The 20,338-nt window shown below is 55.1% G+C and overlaps 1 protein-coding gene across 1 annotated transcript; it reads right to left on the bottom strand.

Moving 5' to 3' along the window:
• Window positions 1-5,003: 5,003 nt before the first annotated feature.
• On the bottom strand, window positions 5,004-20,072 carry RASGRP2 (RAS guanyl releasing protein 2 (calcium and DAG-regulated)). The gene is made up of 15 exons (XM_006901478.1): window positions 20,000-20,072; window positions 19,336-19,438; window positions 18,755-18,817; window positions 18,262-18,393; window positions 17,359-17,509; window positions 17,019-17,192; window positions 16,813-16,929; window positions 14,580-14,861; window positions 13,544-13,621; window positions 13,190-13,312; window positions 12,746-12,861; window positions 6,659-6,800; window positions 6,396-6,432; window positions 5,879-6,055; window positions 5,004-5,062 (listed from the first exon to the last, which is right to left on the bottom strand). The coding sequence occupies exons 1-15, from the start codon at window positions 20,070-20,072 to the stop codon at window positions 5,004-5,006; spliced, it is 1,827 nt and encodes a 608-aa protein (XP_006901540.1).
• Between the last annotated feature and the right edge of the window lie 266 nt (window positions 20,073-20,338).

Raw genomic sequence — 20,338 nt, 5'->3', positions numbered from 1 at the left:
CCAATCCACTCCCCTCCCCCGATCGGCCCCCGCCCCCCGTCCGTCTCCGCCGCAGCCCCCCCTCACGGTACCTGGTTCTGGGGGCGCCAGTCGCTGGAGGGTGGGGATCAGAGTCCCCGAGATGCCCCGGCTCCGGCGGGTGGCAATGCCCGGACGAACGGTATCGGCCGCCTCGCGCCTCTCTCGCCGCCCGCCGCGTCCCCGCCCGCCCGTCAGCCCGCCCGCCCCGCCGCGGTGTTGCTCGGAGGATGCTCCGCGAGTCAGGGCGGCTGCTCCCGCCGCCGCATCCCTGCAACACCGACTGACGGCAGCATCAGCACCAGGGCCCGCCCCCCGGGCGCGTGCATTGGGCCGCGCTGCGCTAACTGACGCACGGCGCAGCCAACGAGAAGGCGCAGACGCCGCCGGGCCCGCTGCTCCACTGGCCCAGCTCCCTCCACCGCACGGGACCCAGGCGTCCCGGCCCCAGGGCAGCCGAGCTCCTCCCCGCTACCCGCGGTCTGAAACGCAGGCGACGGGACCCCCGACCCGGCCGATCTCAACCGAGCGCTTTTCCCAGGCACCCAGGCGCCTTACCCTCCGCCCAGTGGGTCAGGCCGTGGGGTCTTGCACCCCCATTCCAGCACGTCCTTGTAGCAGCATCCTAGGCTGAGCCAGGCAGTGTGGAAGCTCTGGACCCCGACCTGGGGCTTCCAGCGAACAGGACCGGCGCGGGGCCTGGACCACAGCGCCCTCTGCTGGCGACGCCCAGGGGCGGATCCAGGCTGCAGGGAGGCTTGGGAAGGGGAGACCCCACCCGTGGCTGCTGGAGACTTCTTCCAGTCTGCAGCCTGGCCCCAGGGGCGGAGGGGGGCGGGAATAGCATGGACCCTTTAGAATTGAGAAAGGGAGTCTTTCCTGGGATAAAGATTGGGGGGGGGGGTCTAGGAAAAGGCAGAGATAGGGGAAGAATAAACCTTAGAGACCTGGGGTTTCCCAGCCCTGCCTGATGGGAATCCCAGAGTTTGAAGCATGAGTCCCCTGCCTGGAACGTGGCACTAGGGTGGGAGGAGGTCTGGGGACGGAAAGGAGAATGCACATTGGCTGAGCCAGGCAGGAAAGGGGCTGCAGCTCTTTCTTTTTCTTTTTTTTTTTCTTTCCTAACCCGGAGTAGCAGAATGGGTGGCATTGGAGGGAGGTCCTCCCTGCCTGGTGTCTGCATCTCAGTGTGTGTGAGTGAGCAGTGCAAGGGGGACATGACAGCTGGTGTGTGTGTGCTACAGAAATGGGCACGGGGTTCAAAGGGAGGGGGTGTGCGCGCGCGTGTGTGTTGGACCCTGATTTGTGCGGCAGGCATGGCTGTCCTCTGCACAGCTGGTGGTGGTGAGAGTTTCCTCAGCCGGAGGCATCGTGCAATAACTTGGAGCAAGCGAGCGAGTGTGCACACAGGCACACACACAGCTGTGCACACCGTTGTGTGCACACAGGTATTCCCAGAGGGGCACGATCTGGCACCTGCACTCAGGAAGTACTCGCCTTGCTAAGAGTGTGCACACCTATGCATATATTCAGAGACAAATGCATGGGGAGGGGCACTCCTGGGCCATCGACCTGCCTCCATCACTTTGCACAAAGCCATCAATTACCGAGTCAGGACACCTACCCACTAGGGGTGATCTCCCTCCCCAGCTTGGGAGAGGGTAAACTCAGATTGCAGGGGTGTTTCTCAAGGGTTGTGAAGGGGGCCCCTTGAACCAGATTTCAGATGTGAGGCTCACTCTGACCTTGGAGAGACCCTTGGGCCAACCCCTGCAGGGCCACTGGAGGAGCGAGGAATGGGAACTGCTGAGTCAGGATGTGATGTGAAATTGCCTCTCTGACCCCACAGCCCACTGCCCCATTGCCCCAAGCACTTCTCCCGCTGCAGCCTCCTAGGTGTGCACGCACACGTCCAGGCATCTTGATGCGCCAACAGACAGCAGCTCACAGACACAGCTCAGAGTGCCTCAGACCCTTAAAGATTTGCTGGGGAAGAGAGGCGGCAGGCAGAGAAATGAGACATTTATGTCTGCTTCCCAACGCCCAGCTCTCTGGGCCACCTTTGCCCATCAAGGGCAGGAAAGGTCACCTGGCTGCTTCACACCTCCCTGCCCCACCCCCAGCCACAGGCTGTCTCCTGTAAGATGCAAGGTTCAGACCTCTGGATGCAGGGGGCCCTCAAGAAACACCCCTCCTCACCCCACCCACCCACCCAACAAGGACACTTGCCTGCTGGCCGAGCACACACCCCTCCCCCACGCACAGTCCGGAGGGGACACTTGGCGGAGGGGAAAGCAGCAAATTGGCATGCGTGACCGTGCGTACACACACACACACACACACACACACACAGTGAAGCTCACACATCGGATTCACACACACATGGCCATGACGAGCCAGTCCCACGTCACACACCCAGCGGAGCAGGCACCCACCTGGGTTCCCATGCAAACACACACACCCTGGGGAGGGCCAGGCTGGGGCAGGGGGTGGCAGGGAGGTGAGGCGACCAGGCTGCAGGGATGGAGGCAGTGCAGGAGGCGGCAGTGCAGGGAGCAAGCCGCTCTTCACAACACAATCGCCGTCTGTTGTTATAGCAACTCAGCCCCCAAATCGTGAAACGGATATTACAGCCTCGGGAGGGGGAGGGGGAGGAGGGGGTTGAGAATGGAAGGAGGGGCAGAGCAAAGGACCCAGTGGGGACTAGTGCTGGGGGGCCTGCAAGGAATATAGCTGTTGCTGAGATATAACAGAGGAGTGGTGACCTCAGTGAGGAATAGGCCAGGGAAAGTGGGGTCTCAAAGAAAGAGATACAAAGGGGGAGCCCTGAGAATGAGGAGCAGGAGAGTTATGCCCCCCCCAAGGCCACTGCTAAGCCCATATGTCTTTTGCTGATAAGAGTTGAGGGGTGCTCAGACCTCCACCCAGGACATTCCTGCTGTAGGTAGGATACACTATTGGGTGGGGGTGCTGTGGAAGTAGTTGTCATGTTCAAGGCTGCTGTTTGGAGTCTCCTGACCCCAGGGGCAGCCAGACTCAACTTCAGGAGATTCTCCCAGCCCTCCCTCCCTACTCACAGCACCTTAGAAGGAGCTCTAGGCTTCCTCAGATAGCGGTGACCCCCAAAACCTCTGTGCTGCAAGCGCAGGAGGTAAAGGCTGGGTTGGGAGAGGCCGCCCACCGGAGGCTGAGAGCAGAATCAATATACATTTCCTCTGGAAGTCGCTGTCCTTCCGGCTGGCAGCAGCACAGGCCAGGAGGCAGCCTGCCCAGAGCACAGCCCCCACCCAGAGCCCGAAACCCAGAGGTCCCACTGCTGCCCTCAACTCTCCCCCTCCCAACCCAGCCAGCACTCTGGGCTGCCCCTGCCCTGCCCATCTCTCCCCTAACCATGACTCTCTGTAGTGAGCTCTCCATTGGCGGAGGGTAATCAAGCAGGAGTTGAAAGGCTCCCTGTCAAGCAAGAGAATTTCAGCTGTGGACTGGAGGTGATGGGTGTCGATAACCACTAGCCTTAACAATACTGAGGCACAGACACTCCTATTTCCAGCTTTATGCTCCCAGATTCTGGAAGCATTCCCAAAATTCTCATGGCCCAAGGTTTTCTAGTACTACTCCAAGATTCCCAGTCCTCTCCATGTCAAAGAAGAAGAGGAAGCCCTTCAATACAGTGGCGGCATCACTGGGCTCGAACCCAGCAGTGCCTGCGAAGACGGTGCGGGTCCAGGTCTCGTCAGCCTTCTCTCACACACTAAAAACTCAAAGCCTTCTTTGCCATCAAGTTGACACCAGCTGTACATCCTATGAGAGGAGACTGTCCACCTTTCTCCTGCCACTGGTGGACTTGAACTATCAGAAGCAGCACTTTTGAGTTCGCAGCGCATCTCCCTACGAACCAAGCCACCAGGCCTCCCTCGTTAAACATATGAACTTCTCATTGCTGTCACAGCAGAACCCACTCTCAGCTGACCCTCCAGCAAGTTTTCAGAGGCTGTAAATTGCACAGAAGATTGCTCATCTTTCTCCCATGAAGCAATTGGTGGATTCAAATATCTCATCTTGGGGTTGGCAGTGAAATTCCCTACTGACTAGGCCACCAAACTTCTTGCTGTACAGTCAAGTTGGAACCGACTCATAGCTGGCCTCCAGTGGGTTTTCATGGGCAGCAAATCACTTAAGAGGAGATTGCCCGTGTTTTTCCCACGGAGCAGCTGATGGATTTGAACCACGTGTCTCTGGGTTGACAGCATAGCTCTTTACCACTAGGCCACCAGAGCTCATTGTTGTTGTTGTTGTTGTGTACCAGAGAATCAGAACCAACTCATAGCTGACCCTCCAGCGGGTTTTTAGAGGAAGTAAATCGCATGGAAGGGGAATGCCTATCTTTCTCTTGTGAAGCAGCTGGTGGATTCGAACCTTGTCCCTAATGGGCTGGCAGTGAAATTCCTTACCACTAAACCACCACAGCTCCCCCAAAGCTCATTAGGCTGCTTTAACTTGAAAGCTACTCGATTCGGAACCTGAACATGTGAGATTCCAAACTTGCTAAGACCTTGTAGCTACAATGTTCTAGAACCCACGGGTTCCAGGCCTCGGGAGTCTAGGCTCTGATCCAGATTAAATACAAGGGCCTTTATTCCATCTGGAAAATACAAATATTCACAAGAGTCTGTACAATCTTAGGGGCACCAGCCCCGGCCCTGTGCTGTTGCATGCCGCCCGACCCCAGCCCCAGCCCAGCCTCCTGCCCCAGCCCCCCCACCCCCGAGCCCCTGCTCGGATCAAGTCCTTTCTCCAAGGCAGGTACGGATCTTGGATGTGGTCCCAGCTGGGAAGAGAAAAACAGAAGCTGTGAGGGAGACCCTCCCCAAAAGGGTACGTGCCCACCCAGCTGGACCATTTGCACCAACTGCCCAGCATCTGCTCTCCATTCCCACTCTGCCCTGCCCTCCCCAGGGGGCAAACTCCCTTGGACTTACCGCCTGTTACAAGTGGATGTCAAACACTCCGTCCTCCACCGCCTGAACCTCCTCCTCACGGATCTCTGCAAGTACAGAGACCAGGAGGCTATGAGGCCAACTCCTGGGTCCCGGTCACCTTAGCAGTCCCCCTGTCCTGTCCCAACACACACACACACACACACACACACAGAAGGTGCTGTCCCAGAAGCAAATCCACGCACCAAAACCCAGTCCACTGGGCGAGCAAATGGCCCGACTTCTCAGGCTCTTTTGCTAAGTTTGCGTTTCGCCGCAGCTTTTTCGCAGCCATGGATTTGTCAGCGCAGTTTGCTTAAATGTCAATTTTGTGTGTGTTTCACATTTCAGATCCCAGCACTTCTGGAAGGCGCAATGCAAATGGTTCTGTCTTTTCTATTTTTGAGGACTTGTGCCCTGGGCCCTGCCTTTGAGGTCTTGGCCCAACCCAAACGGTGGGGACCAACTGTCCAAGAGCCCAGCTTAACGTGGTCATTCAGGCAGTCGAGTCGGAGAGCCGTTAGCCAGCAACTAACCCCAAATCACCAGAGAGTCAAGAGAGCTGCTGAGAAATCATGGGGCGAGGACCTCCAGAGCAGGCCAGTGGCTCAGAAAAGGCTCTCTCTAATCCTTTGTCAGTCCCCCTAACAAGAGTACAGCGAAGTCTTGAAGCCCTTTTACTTTTTTACCTTTATATAAATTAGGGTTTCTCTCATACCTCTGAAGGTAGAGGTGCTCTGGTAACCTGAGACCCCTATCACCCTGTCCCTTCATCATCTCACTGGGGTGAAACTCAGAAATGGTCCCCATCCTGGATGAGCTAATGCTTTGTCACAGTACCCTCCTTCCCTCCCTCACCAGTAAAGAATGAGACCCACCCTTACCTGGAGGCCTGGAGCCTCGCCTGCCTGGGCGGGGCAGGGAGAAGCTGAAGGCCCGATGATGGGTGTGTGTGGGCGACGGGGAGGGTGCAGACCCCTCTAGACTCACGCTCTGGGCCCTGCGCCTGCACTCCACCGACAGCCGGTCCTTGCACTGTTTGTGACAGTTCACGCCGCAGGCTGAGGGACAGGGGAAGGGAGAGGAGAGGCCAAGGCCAGACCATTGGTCAGAACATCTCCTGACCCATTCGGCAGACTTCCTCACCAAAAGAGTCTCCTTTTAAATCCTGCCTACCCATCTGTGCCCCCTGATGCATTCTCTGTCCCTGGGAAGCTGCCTCACCAAAATAAAAGCCCTCTTGAAAGAAACCTTTTTTCTTCAATCAGCATGCTTTTTCCCCTTCCAAGGAATTTCACTCCATGACAACCGCCCCACCAAAATAGGTATCTCCACCCAGCGAGACACTCTTTAAGGAAGTTCCTGGTCCCTTCAGCCCCTCAGGCCTGTCCTTCGTCTCACCTCGGCATTTGAGGCCCTGCTTGTAGATGCCTAGGATCTGAAACAGAGGAGAGGGCCATGCTGGGGACGAGGAGGGGACTGACCACCTGCATCCTCTTTGTGGAAGGCAGGTACTAGGACCCACAGCGCATCAAGAGGAAAGACAGGTTAGATTCAAGACTTTTGCTGGGTTGAGATGGCAACTGCAGGTGAAGGGCGGGGCCAGATTGGAGGGCGGGGCTTGTGGGCGGGGCCTGGAGTGGAGGGACGGGGCAGGGACTCACCAAGGCCTTGCAGTGGCGACAGGCGACGGGCCGCAGGGAGTTGCTCTCCTGGAAGTTGTGGACAAAGCCCATACGGCCGCCCAGCACAGAGCTGGACCTGAGGAAGTAGGAGACCATCTCCTCCCTGCTGATGCAGCCGTCCCTGCACAGGGAGGGGGAGCCTCAGCGTGGGCCCAGGACCACCCACCTGCCTAACGGGGGGGGGATATCCCCCTACCAAATCCTCCCCAAACGCCTGACTTGGGCACCTGACACAGGGCGGAAGATGCGTAATATGCTTAATATGCTTCTGTAATATTTGCAGCCTTGGAACCCCATGTCCTGTGGGGTCACTGGGAGCTGCAAACTCTTGTAGGAAAGTGGGTTTACATTTTCTTTGTTCACAGGGAAAAGAAAGAGCAGGGGACATAGAGGGGCAGATTTTGTAGCTGCCATGGACAAAGCACAAGGTCTTGAGTGAAGGCCCTGGCGTCCTCCTCAGATGATGGGGACAGTCATTCCAGACATAGCCACCTCAGAGTTGGTGTGTGACCCACAAAGGGCTGTATGCCTCTGATCAACCCCCATTTCCCAAAGTGTCTTGATGGATGGAACACCAGCTGGAATCCCAGGAACTCAAATCCCTCTATTTAGCTGTGGAGCCAGGTGAGATGGGGGAAGCAAAACTCATGCCGCGCTCCATAAGCCCAGGGATCCCTGTTTATCTCGTGATATATCTGGGGAAGATAGTGCGCATGGACTCTAGCAGGAGACAGACCTCAATTAGATACCCAGCTCTACTGCTTCCCGTCCACGTAACCTGAGGCTGGTTCATCTCCCTGTCCCAGATTCCTCACCTATAAACCAAATGTCAAACCCATTGCTTCCAAGGACAACCACCCTGACACAGAAACTGGGGTTGGAGGGGCTTCCAGGGCCTTACTCTTCACAGAAGACGACTTTCTTCCACAGAGGGGCTGATGGATTTGAACCCTGGGCCTTTCAATTAGCTGTCAAGTGCTTAATCTGTGCCAGCAGGGCTCCTTCCTCATCAATCAACAAGGCTGATGTGGCTCCCACAGCTCCTGGGGTTTTTGTCAATAATGTGAGAAAATGCTGGTGAAGTGCTCACACAGAACCTGTGTGGGTTTCCTCAGCCACCAGCAGCGATTTCTCTGGTGCTGAGTTCCCCGTGGGAAGCTGGGGCGCTCAGATCTTAAAGGGCTGCACCTCACTGAAAGGGTAGTCTGGAAATTTCTATCTGTTGTTATTTTGGAACCAATAATGGGATCCAGGCAGCCCTGGTGGCTTAGTGATAAAGAGTTGTGCCGCCAGTCCAAGGGCAAGGGGTTCTAATCCACCAGCTGCTCCTTGGAAGAAAGATGGCTAATCTCCTCCCGTGTAATTTCCACCCTCTGAGAACCCATTGCAGGCTCAGCTACGAGTCGGTTCCGACTCGATGGCACAGAATAACAATGGATCCAGGGGCCCCTTCAAATCACTAGGGGATTCCTAGTGGCCATGCCAAAAAAGATACATAGATTCCTCCCTCCCACTGCACACAAAACAAAATTTCTGCTGAACTGAGATTACAGTGTAAAAAAACTAAAATTTTTTTAAAAGCATCTAAGGGAGCTCTGGTGGCCTAGTGACAAGAAGCTGCACTGCAATCCCTAAAGTGTGCACGGTTCAAATCTACCAGATGCTCCTCTGGAGAAGGAGGGGCAATCTCCTCCAGGGCCAGTCGGATCCGATTTGATGGTACAAAACATGAAAAAGAGAAATAAATTTAAAAGATAAAATTGAAAAAAGCATCTGAAAAGGTAGAAAGACTTCCGTAATCTTGAGAAGATCAGAGCTTTCTGGGGGTCTTTTGGATGGTGTGAATGGTTCATATGCTCGGCTGATAAGCAAAAGGTTGGAGGTTCAACTCCACCTCTGGGTGCCTCGGAATAAAGTCCTGGCAAAATAGTTTCCAAAAAGTCAGCTCTTGAGAAAGCCCAATAGGGTACCGTCGTGCTGTGACACACACAGGGTCAACCTGAGTTGAAACTTACTGAACAGTAACTGGCGGTGGAACGTGAAGGCCTTGTCTACAAATAAACACAAACATAAAGCCCAAAAGGAAAAGACGAACATACTGAGCACAGGAGTTTTCAATTTTATGTGGAGTAAGACAACATAAATGACAGACGGGGAGAAAATATTGTTTCAAACACATTCAACAGGAAAGGGTTAATATTCATTAACAGAGATTCTAAAAAAAAATCAATGAGAAAGAACCGACAACAAGCCCCAGAATAACGAACAAAGAGTGTGAACAAGCAGTTAACAGGAGTCTCGTGGCCGATAAACATATGAAAAGACATCCCATCCCTACAAACATTAAAGAAATGCAAATCTAACCAAGATACCATTTGCCAATCAGACTGACAAACATGTTTAAGCTTATTATAGCATCCAGTGTTGGCAAGGGACTTTGGCAATGAGCATCGCTGATTGGGATGGGACTGCAAACGGGTGCAACCTTGTCTAAGGTCAGTTTGGCAGTCTCCCTCCCAATTTAGAATGTGCATATCTTTTGTTTCAATTATCCCACTTCTAGGAATTTCTCCTACAGAAAGGCTGGCCGGAGCGCCTTAGCACAATGATGTTGGCAGAGGCTCTGAATAAGGAAAACCTGAGAGCAGTCTACATGCCCATCAGCAGGCGTGCGGCTGGTGCTTGGTGGCCAGTCTGAAGGATGAAGTCCTTCTACGTGAACCAATGCGGCAGGACGGACATGCTGATGGTGGAGGTGGACAACATAAACCAGGCAAAGCAAGGCGAGCCGTTCCAACATGACAGCCATTTAAAAAAAAAAAACAAAAACCAACCACCCAGAAAAGCCCTCTGCTACAAACAGCTACAAAATAGTGACTGAAATAACATCAAAAATTGTGGTCAATGCATAGATAAGTTTGCAAGGCATAATCGATTCTAGAAACAAAGAGTAAGCATCAAAGGGGGGGGGAGTTGGGGTCTGAACTGCAGCTGCCCTGGAAGGGGCTCTGGTCTCCCTCCTGGAGAGCCAGGTGCTGGCTCTTGTACCCAACCAGGAGCCAATGGGGCACAACAGTCTATTGGAGCAAAGTCCCAGGCTGCAGGGCCACGGGAGCCTGGAAGAGGTAGGGAATTAAGGAGCTGGAGTCCCTCAAGATGTTGAAGGGCTGCACTTTCTCTGATAGGGAAGCCTAGAAGCTTCCATCTGTTGTAGTGAGGACCCATGTGTCTGTCTGACAGGGCCGCTAGGCCTGGGCATCAACTCAACAGCAATGGCTTTTACTGGGATCCAGGAGGTCCTCATAGTCAATAGGGCACTGGGACAAGTGGCCGTCCCTCCAGCTTCAACCTAGACTCTGTCTTCCCACTGTGCACGAGAACTCCAGTGGTGCTGCAGCTAGAGCCCCCAGATGCTAACCCCAAGGCTGACAGTTCAAACCCACCAGCCACTCAAGAGGAAAAAAAAAGTTTTTCTCTGTAAAGATTGCAGCCTTGAAAACTCTAACTGGACAGGATGCTCTATATTACGCATGAAAACGAAAGTCCTGCCGAGCTGGACTCACATCCTGCTGAATGTGAAAAATTAAATTGCAGAATTAAGGAAAGGAATGTTGTTGTGTACTGTCAAGTCAGAACCGACCCAAGGCTGACTCTTTAGTGGGTTTTCAGAGATAGTAAATCTCATGAAAGGAGACTGCCCATCTTTCTTCTGTGAAGCAGCTGGTAGATTCGAACCACATACCTTTGCATTGGTAGTGCAATTCCTTACCACTAAGCCACCAGAGCTCTCCCTCACTAAAAGAAAAAATAGTAATAGATAAGGGGGGTAGTATTTGAAAAGGTAGAAGAGGAGACGCAAGTCCTCCTGAGAGGACTAGTCTTCCTGGATGTCCCTGGGTGGTATAAATGATTAATGTGCCAGGCTGCTACTAAAAAGTTAAGAGTTCAAGCTCACCCTGAGGTGCCTCGAAGACCTGGTGATCCATTCTGAAAGCCCAGCCATTGAAAACCCTACAGAACACTGTTCTACTCTGACACACGGGTCGCTGAGACGTGGAACTGTCTCGATGGCAGCTGGTGGTGGAAGGTCCTTTCTACCAACGACACAAAAGTCTCTCTCGAAGGTCCCAGAACACCACACACTCTGTGAAAGGGTGGGAAGGACCTGGAGGTAGCATTTGTTCCCCTCAGTCTCGGGACCAGCAGGCAAAACACAGCAAGCGCCACAAACGCCAGCGGGCAGAGGGGATGGATGTTCTGTTATCCACAGACACAAAATAAACAGGATGTGTACTGATTTGCACAGGCCTGAGAAGAGCCCTGAAGGATACACATAGGGCCACCAGTCACCATGGTTACCAGTGTTCAGGTTCACAGCTATCTCTGCTGGGGGGAAGGCAGGAGGGAGCTTTCACTTCTTACTCTATAGCTTTTACTCACTTAATAAACTTATCTTCAAACTTAAACTCACTGCTCTCGAGTAGGTCCTGACTCATAGCAAACCCTCTATCAGTTTCCGAGGCTGTAAAAAGAGATGGAAAGAGATGGTGCCCGGCTTTCTCTCTCAGAGCTGCTAGTGGATTTGAACCATTGATGATGATACCCAGCCTTTGAGTTCATAGCACCAAGTGCTACAGATCACGCCACCAGAACGCCCTATAAATGTATCTTACTACCTGGATATTTTATTTCTTAGCCTTGAATTTCTATCATGTAGGGGAAGAGAAAGAAATTTTTTTTTAAATACTCGACTGGGAAAAACTCACTCATTGCCATGTTGTTGTTGTTGTTATGTGCCATCGAGTCGCTTGCGACTCATAGCGACCCTGTGTACAACAGCCCTAAACTCTGCCCTGTCCTGTGCCAATCGCACTGTCTCTGACACTCCCATCCCAATTATCCCAGTCACTGAATCAATCCACCTCATAGAGGGCCTTCCTCTCCTGCGCTGTCCCTCCACCCTCCCAAGCATGATGTCCTTCTCTAAGGACTGGTCTCTCCTCACAATATGTCCAAAGTATGTTAGACGGAGCCTCAGAATCCTTGCCTCCAAGGAGCCACCCGGTTTAACCCTCTCCAGGACAAATCTGTTTGTTTTCCTAGCAGTCCATGGTATTCTCAATACTCTTCTCCAGCACCACAGCTCAAAGGCATCAATTCTCCTTCTATCCTCCTTGGTCATTGTCCAACTCTCTGATGCATAACAGGTGGTTGCGAAGACCATGGCCTGTATCAGACGCACCTTAGTCTCCAAAGAGACACCATTGCTCTTCAGCACTTTGGAGAGGTCCCTAACAGCAGACTTTCCCATTGCAATGCTGGGCCCAACTCATAGCTGACCCTCGGGGAGGTTTCTGAGGCCGTAAGTCACATGGGAGATGGTATGTGTTTCCCCCACAAAAGTGCTGGTGGATTTGAGCCCCCAAAGAGGCATGGCCTTTGGGTTAGCAGCGCAACCCCAGATGTGCATCTTATCTCCCTAGATACGCCGCCACCAGAGTTCAGGTAAGATGAAAATATGTACATTTAAAAAATTAAATACGCATCCCACCTCTGATGGGCTGTCCATCTCAAGTTGGGCTTTGCACAGCAAAGCAAGGCCATGGTTACAGGGGGTACGTTTAACCTACTGTGGCAAACCAGCTGTTTTTCCAAAATCGTCAGCAGAGGAACGGTGGATGAGCAAGTGGGATCTGCTAATTACAGGTCTCCCTCATCTATTCATTAGAACAGGCTACCCAGGGGCTCGACTGGCCCATGCTTTGACCAGTTGTGAGCGCCACAAATATAATAGCATCTTTGCAGCAACAGTCCCCAGGCCACAGTCTCTGCAGGAGTCAGACGGAGCTCCCCCACATCTGTCTGCATGAATGAGGTAGCAGTGAGCTGCTACAGCGGGCTGCCTCCCCACCAACACAAGAGCCCCTGTCCGCACTGGCGGCTTCCTCTGGCAAGATCATCCGGTTCAATGGCCTCGGGTTGCCCGTGAGGAAGCTGAAGCCCGAGGGGAAGTGAGCCGGTGGCCTTCCCTCTCCCCCAGTCTCCCAGCCCTCTGGGCCTCCTCACTGGTTCTGGTCGAGGTCCCCAAAGGTGCTGAGGTAAGGGAAATTCCCACGGATGATCTGGAACTCTTCCTGCGAGATGTGTCCGTCCCCATCAACATCAAAGTTCCGGAACACAGACTGCGGGCACAGAGGGAGACACAGCGAGTGGAAGGGGACAGAATGGAGGGAGAGTCAGCCCCACCCCTTCCCACATCCAAAGTCCTTGTTAGTAAAGGTGTCTCCAAGAGGTGGTCACCCCACACCTCCCATCCATGGGCACCTCAGCCTTGCATGGTCAACCTGCCAAGCTCTGTGATATTTGGAGCCAGAGCACAGGCCCTTGGACATGCCACTAGGTGGCTCCAATGTGGTACTCTGGCAAAGCCCACCTTCAATGACCACAACCCCCCTACCCCTGACCAATCCCGTGGGCCTCAGACTCAGGACCAGCTGCCAGGGGCCTCACCTCCACCATCTTCTCGATGTGCTCCACCACCAGCGCCTGGTCCAGCTTGGGCTTGGCTGCTGAAGTCCACTCCTCCAGCACAGGGGGCCGGGGTGGTGGGGTGCAGCTGATGGGGCTGGTCGGCTGTGAGAAGGGTCAGGCTGAGTTCGGGCCGGAGGTGGATGGAGCTCAAAGGGTAACCCGTCAGGGGAAGGGAGCCTGCCCTAAGCCGCTGCCACCCAGGCCTTCGTGTTCCCACAGGAGGAAGGCAGCTTCTAAGAGTGCCTCTGGCCCTTCCCCAGGGTTCTCAGGGAGAGCCAAGGCCAGAGAGGAAGAGGATGGACAGAGTGAGGACACGGGGGTCCCTTGTCTCACCGAGGACTTGGAGCGTGGCTCCCGCTCTAGGGACAGCTGGTACAGCTCGTCCTCTGTCTGATACTGGTCCAGAGACACCTGGAATCAACCACAGCTCTGGGGTTAGCAGTTGCTACTGTTGTTCCTGGGAGCCCCCTGCCTAGAGCCCAGAGCCTTAAGCCAGAACCAGGTTCAGAACCTAGACTCAGCTCAGGCCAAGGCCCAGCCCAGAACCTACCCCAAAACCCACAAACCAGCCTAGCATAGCTTGACTCAAACCTTGAACACAATCCGCTTTTAATTTCTCAGCCAAAAATCCCTGCCAGAACCCTGGTCTAGATCGCTGAAATTCATCCCAACTGATTGACTGGTCCACAATCCAGCTCAGGGTGGAAGCTGACTCAGCCCAGAGCCTAGAATCGGCTAAGAATTAACTTCCACCCCCAAAAGCTAAGCCCTAGGCCAATATCTAACACCTAGTCCAGGTCTAGGGATCGCTGGTGGCCTAGTGATAAGAAGATCCACTGCAATTCCAAAGGCACGTGGTTTGAATCCACCAGCTGCTCCACAGAAGGATGGGCAATCTCCTCCCGTGTGATTTAACTGCCCCTGAAAATCCCTTGGAGGGTCAGCTATGGGTTGGTCCCAACTTGACAGCACACAACAACATCCAGTTCGAGACTAGAACTCAACACTCACCCTAGACCCCACGACAACGAGCCTACAGCCTTGGTCAGAGCCAGAACTTCGGAACCCAAGACCATGTCCAGAAGCCACCCCCATGCATGCCCGGAAGCCAGAGACTGGTCCCAAACCTGCCAGGAACTGAACCGAGGACCCAGGAACTGAACCGAGGACCCAGGGCCAACCTCGGAGCAGCTGAGGTCTCCCTGCCAGTCTGTGATTAGACCCCAATCCACAGCCCAGCCAGACCCTCCAGGCGACCTTAGCACTCATCACAAAACCCAGCTCCAGGGCTGGAGACCGGACCTCAGAGCCCAGCCCAGAGCCCCTTGCAAAGCCAGGCTGGTGTGCGCCCGGCGGCCATCAGCCTCACCGTGAGCAGGCTCAGCAGGTCGGGGTTGGCTTGCACCGGCGGCCGGAGGCTGGTCACCATGGCCAGCTCCTCCAGGATGCTGAAGAGCTGCTTCATCTTGGCCCCGTTGAGCCGGGTCCGGGCAGAGTCCAGCCAGTCAGGCAGCGCCAGCTGCAGGGCCACCAGGTCCTTGAGGTGCACACCCAGGATGGGGAAGCGGAAGCCCACGCAGGCTGCCAGGTGGCGCCGGTAGTTGCCGTAGTTGTCGGTGACCGTCACTATGTCTGTGAGACCTTCCCAGAGCTGGGGGTGGACAGAGAGCAGGTCACACACACACGTGTGCACGGCACTGACACGCGTGCACACACAGACACTAGCTCAACCACTTCCCTCCACCCCCGGGTCCAGGAAATGTGAGACCAGAAAGGAGTGGGGACCAGGGAGGGGTGAAAGGTCAAGTGCTCCCTTGCGGCCCCTCAGCACGCTCTCTTCAGTCCCTGAGGGTCAGAGTTCACAGGTCACCGATTCAAAACAACACCCACTGCCAAATACCCCACCTGAACACCGGGCCTGGGCCCAGATTATCATAAGCATTTAAACAAAAGAAACTGAGGCTCAGGGAGGCTGGGCTGCACAGAGCACTGGAAATGTCTTCGAAGCCGTGTTAAGAACTACAAGACCTTCACCAAAGAAGACATTCAAATGACAAACAAGCACATGAAGAAATGTTCAAAATCCCTGGCTCTAAGAGAGATGCAAATCAAGACAACTATGAAATATCCTCTCACCCCAGTCAGAATAGCAAAATTTAACAGAACAGCAAGCAACAAATGCTGGTGAGGTTGTGGAGAAACTGGAACCCTTATTCACTGTTGGTGGAAGTGTAAAATGGTGCAACCACTGTGGAAGGCTGTATGGCGCTTTCTCAAAAAGTTGCAAATAGAGATACCATTTGACTCAGCAATTCCACTACTGGGAATATACCCCAAAGAGACCATAACCACCATCCAAGCAGATATATGCACACCCATCTTTATTGTGGCTCTGTTCACAATAGCAAGAACAGCAAGACCTGGAGCACTGCAAACGTTCAACCACAGAAAAGACATAAATTGGGGTGGAGACACATGGCAATAAAAACAATGGTCAATTGCCCCACAAAACAAAACGTAAGGAGGTCACCCCCGTGTGGAATAAGACCATCAAATAACACAGCAGGATTCCAGTTACATAAAAACAAAACCAAAAATCCTCACACCCATTGCCGTGGAGTCCAGTCCACCTCCTGGTGACCCCGTGTCACAGAACACAGCTGCTCCCTACGGTTTACGTCACTGTAATTTCTTTTCCCCTTGTTGTGCACAGTCAAATCAGAGCCTACTGGCACAGGAGGAGATTGCCCCTCCTTCTCGGGCATCTGGTGGATTTGAACCTCACACCTTCGAGATTGCAGCGGGTGACTATCATTTTTATGGAGGTAGCCTGCCAGGCCTTCCTTCCACAGCACCCCTGGGTGGGCTCGAACCACCCTTCTTTATGTCAGCACTCAAGCACAAAACCTTGGCACCACACCGGGGCCCTCTGATTCCAGTTACAGAAAGTTCAAAACCCCACACGACTCGGCGCGTCCTTAGGTGGGAAAGCCATAACGCAAGCAAGGTCACCACCTCCACAAATGCCACAGTGGTAGTGACCACAGGGAAGGGGGGCTGTGCTCTAAGATCTGGAAGCTTCTGACAGTGTCGTTTTTTCCCAGACGTTTTACTCCTGTGCACACATATGAGCTTCCCAAACCTGCCACATGTTAGATCCTTCAGAGGCGTATACAGAGCAAACATGTGAGAAGTCTCACAGTGTGTGCACTTTGTTAGCTCTCTCTGGGCCCCGTGATGTTGTTGTGTGTTGTCGAGTCAGAACTGACTCACAGCTGACCCTTCAGCAGGTCTCCAGAGGTAGCAAACTGCTTGGGAGGAAATCGCCCTTGGTGTTCCTGACTGGGGTGTTGGTTACACAGATCTTTTCTTTGTCATTTGCCTTTAAGCTGTGCATGTTTTATACGCTTTCCTGTGTTTACAGTATTGTCTGAGTCTCCGCTCCACCACTACCTTTTGTTCATAGGGTCACTATGAACTATGAGTCTCCGCTCAGCCACTGTGCAGCATGGACCTCTCTAGCCTCAGTTTCCTCATCTGTCGAATGAGGACAGGGCTGTCCAGCCCCCAGGGATGCCCCTCCCGGTCCCTGCCCCAGGCACCTTGATTGTCTCAGGGCTGACATGGCCGTAGGTTTCCTTGAGGCGGGAGATGGAGCTGTGGCTCAGGCCCCCGATCACGGCCATCAGGGTGTTGAAGTTCTGCAGCTGCAGCAGCTTCTAGGGGACGACGGGGGAAGGACGAGAGAGTCAGCGAGTGGACGCCGAGAAGACTGAGGGACCGGGACAGCAGGGCAGGTGGGAGTCACCTCTGCCACGTGGACAAAGTGCGTGATGACCAGGGCACGCTGCGGGGCCGTGGGCTTGCTGAGAACCATGAGCTGCACCCACTGGGAGACGCTGTTGAAGAGGGAGATGAAACGCTCCAGGACGGGGTTGTCCACTGTGCAGCCGTGGGTCACGAAGCTGTGGTAGTCCTGAAACTGCCAGCGGGTGTGGCCTCAGCACCTGCAGCCTTGCTCCTTGAGGCCACCCTGCCTTCCGGCATCCCTGCAACCCCCACCTCCATGCACCTCAGCTTACTCCGGGCTCCACCCTCCTAGAACCCCCTCCTCCCCACCGTCCCTGACCACAGGCTGGGGGCCACACCAGGATCTTGCAGAAGGAGCGATACTCCAAGTAGGTGAGATGTTCTGCCAGCTCCATGGGCTCCAGGTGGTCAAACAGCAGGGACATCTTGCGCTTTTTCTGGGTCACGGGGTTCCGCTGGGTCACTTGCCGCTTCCATTTGTAGGTGGGGCTGGGGGAGCAGGGGGCAGTGAACCCTTGCTGTGAGCCCTCTGAGGTCCCACACTCACAGATACAGCACTTGGCCTCCGAGGAGGACGCAATGACAGGCACTAGGAACCACTAGGAACCACTGCCCCATGGTAGCCAGTCCTCAGCGTCTCCCCCAGTCGGGGTGCAGTGACCTGACATATGTCTCAATGTTTACGGGAAACATGAGGAAAAGCGTCGGGGACACAGGTGAGGGATACCCGGCTCCCACCCTGGAGCAGCTCACAGTCTCCAGAGGGAGAGAAACACAGAAGCCACAGGGGCACAGAGGCACAGAGGCCTGAACTAGGTGACACCGGGACAAGGAAGGAACGCTTCCAACCTGGGAAAAGTCACAGGAACTTCCACCGTGCGCTGCACCTGGGCCACGTGGAGGAGGCAAGGGGACAACTACAAGCAAAGCCCCAACGTGGGAGGGTAAGGTGGGCTCTGTGGTGCGTGGGCCAGGAAGCCACAGATAAAGTGAAAGGGATGGGAAGGGGGGGCGCCAAGGTAGGAAAGCCAAGCTGGCCCTTGACAGTGACGGGTTTTGAAAACCCTGCGGAAGACTCCTGAAAGCAACAGGGGGCCATGGAAGGTGTTTGACCAAGAGAGCGACATGACCCTTATTCATTCATTCAATTCAGTGAACATTTTATTAAGTGCAGCTGCAGTGGAGTGCCCCTCCCACCGCCTGCAGCCCTCAGGGCTCCCCACACACCCCCCCCAACGCACACGCTCTCGATGTCGATGAGGCTGCTGTGCCGCCTGTTCCCTTCTTGGTCCAGCAGAGCCTTCAACTCCTTGATCTGTTCAGCCAGCTCTGGGTTCAAGTCAAACTCGGCTGGGAAGGCCGAGATCCAGTACCTGGAGGAGAAGAGGGAGGCTTCACTCAAGGCGGTCACTTCCCCTCCCCGCAGTGGTCTGTCCAAGGGTCTGGCAGGGACTGAGGTCTTCCAGAGGGGGGCTGTCATGTCTCAAACTGCCCCAATCCCCCAACCAGCTCTCCTTCTCACAGCAGCCCCTCAGCCATCACCCTCACTGAATGGATAAGAAAAGCAAGACTCGGAGAAGGGGAGCTCTGTGGAGGTACAGCCTTCCCCCAAGGTCAGAGAGAGATTCAAACTGCATGCCCCAACTCTGGGAACAGAGCTCTTCCCACCCAGAACCTGCGGCCTGAGGAGAAGGCTGCAGGAGAGGACAAGGACAGAGCCTCAGAGCAACTCACCTGACCAGGTGACACGTCTTCACTTGCAGGGAGTTGGAGTTGTCCTTCCGAGATTGTTGGTAGGTGAAGAAGAGAGTCAAGGAAAACAAAAGCGGAGCCTCCTTCTAGCACAGGAGGGAGGAATGAGCCTGAACTGATAGGTAGTACAGGAGGGTTCTGTGCTGGGCGGGGTCCTAGGAGACTGGAGGGAACCAGGCTTAGGGAAGGGACCTGGGAAATTTCCCAGAGACTGAGGATGAAGAAGCTTGAGCTTTTGTAATGCAGAGTGTAGGGGGAAACGTTAGGCAGGGGCCTAGGCTCTAAGGCTCTAAGTTCAGAGAGAAAGGGAAGAAATGGGTTGGGCGAGGCCAGGTTCCAGACTCGAGGTAGGAAGAAGACCACCAAGGTGGGTGGGGAGACAGCCTAGGGGCAGGGCCTGCGCTATGGGGGTGGAGCCTAGGCCGTAGAGGGAATCTGGCATGCAGCTGAACTCTGGGGTCTGAGCCTGGCCTGAGCTCCAGAAGAGAGGCTCATTCTGGTCGGAGCTGGGCCCAGGCCCACTCAGGGCCTTCAGGGGCCCTGGCGAGGCTCGCGAAGGATATATGTGGAGCAGTTTAGCCGCCAGCTGGGAGGAAGGGATGTACCAGGGGTGCATCATAAGAAACATGCGCACCAGCTGCGGGTCCCGCACCTTCCCGGAGTCATCTAACCCGAGGGGTCAAAGAGATGCAGGTTGGCCCTTGCTCTCTCAGCTGGGGTGCCCAACACTACCCCAGGGTCGCTGGCATCTGGCCCCTGCTGGGCCACTCTCGACCTCCTGCCCCCTCCTGAGCAGGCGGGGTGGAGGGAGGCGTCCAGTTCCCCCTCCTGCCATCCAGAGGGGAACCAGCTGGGGAGGAGAGACAAGGGTTCCCAGGGGTCAAGAGTCCAGGGGTCATTTCCTGAGTGCTGGGGGAAGGGACACCCCTGCACCAGATAGGCCGCCCCCCATCAACCGGAAACAGCTTCCAGGCCGGAGGTAGTGAGTTCCTCCGGATCCCCTCCGCCCCACCCTCGGGACTGATAATGTCCCTCATGTCAGAGTCTGGGGATCCTGGGCCTCCTTTCCACGAGGGGGGGTGCAGGGAAACATCTTGTCCGCAGCATCTCTCTACCCCGTGAGGAGGACAGGCTACAGCACAGGGTGGGTGCCCAGCGGGTCTGCGCTGGAGGCAGGGACGGGGTTCAGCTCCTGGGCTCCGGGGTGTACCCTCCCATGCCACTCACCAAAGGCTTCGATGCAGCCGCGGAGCAGCTCCTCCACCGTGCAGCCCTTGTCCAGGTCCAGCGTGCTCGCCATGGCCGCGCCGACCCCCTGTGCCGGGAGAGGCAGAGCCCGAGTGTGCGGAGGCGCCGGCCCCGGGGAGCGGCCGCGCGGGCAGGAACCGGGCCGCACGGGCACGCCCCCTACCGGGCAGGGGCGGAGTCGCCGGCCGCAGCCACTCCCGGAGTTCAACGGTTCGGCGGCGATGGTGCAACCCGCCAGTTGGGAAACTGCCCCTCTCCGAGGGACTTCCTCTCCGGCCCTCCCTCGGAATCGGACCGAGGAGCTCCTCGGAGATCCCG

This window comes from Elephantulus edwardii, unplaced genomic scaffold (assembly GCF_000299155.1).
Source record: "Elephantulus edwardii isolate Elephantulus edwardi_28Jun2011 unplaced genomic scaffold, EleEdw1.0 scaffold00328, whole genome shotgun sequence".
In the NCBI taxonomy this organism is placed as follows: Eukaryota; Metazoa; Chordata; class Mammalia; order Macroscelidea; family Macroscelididae; genus Elephantulus; species Elephantulus edwardii.
Note: the sequence above shows the minus strand (reverse complement) of the source record. Positions and strands in the feature narration are given on the sequence as shown.

Bases quoted from the DNA above. Each gene is read 5' to 3' on its own strand.
- RASGRP2 (XM_006901478.1), bottom strand. From the start codon at position 20,072: ATGGCGAGCACGCTGGACCTGGACAAGGGCTGCACGGTGGAGGAGCTG. The intron at 19,439-19,999 runs GTGAGTGGCATG...CCCTCGGGTTAG, and splicing joins CGGCTGCATCGAAGCCTTTG to ATGACTCCGGGAAGGTGCGG. The intron at 16,930-17,018 runs GTGACTCCCACC...GTCGTCCCCTAG, and splicing joins ACTTTGTCCACGTGGCAGAG to AAGCTGCTGCAGCTGCAGAA.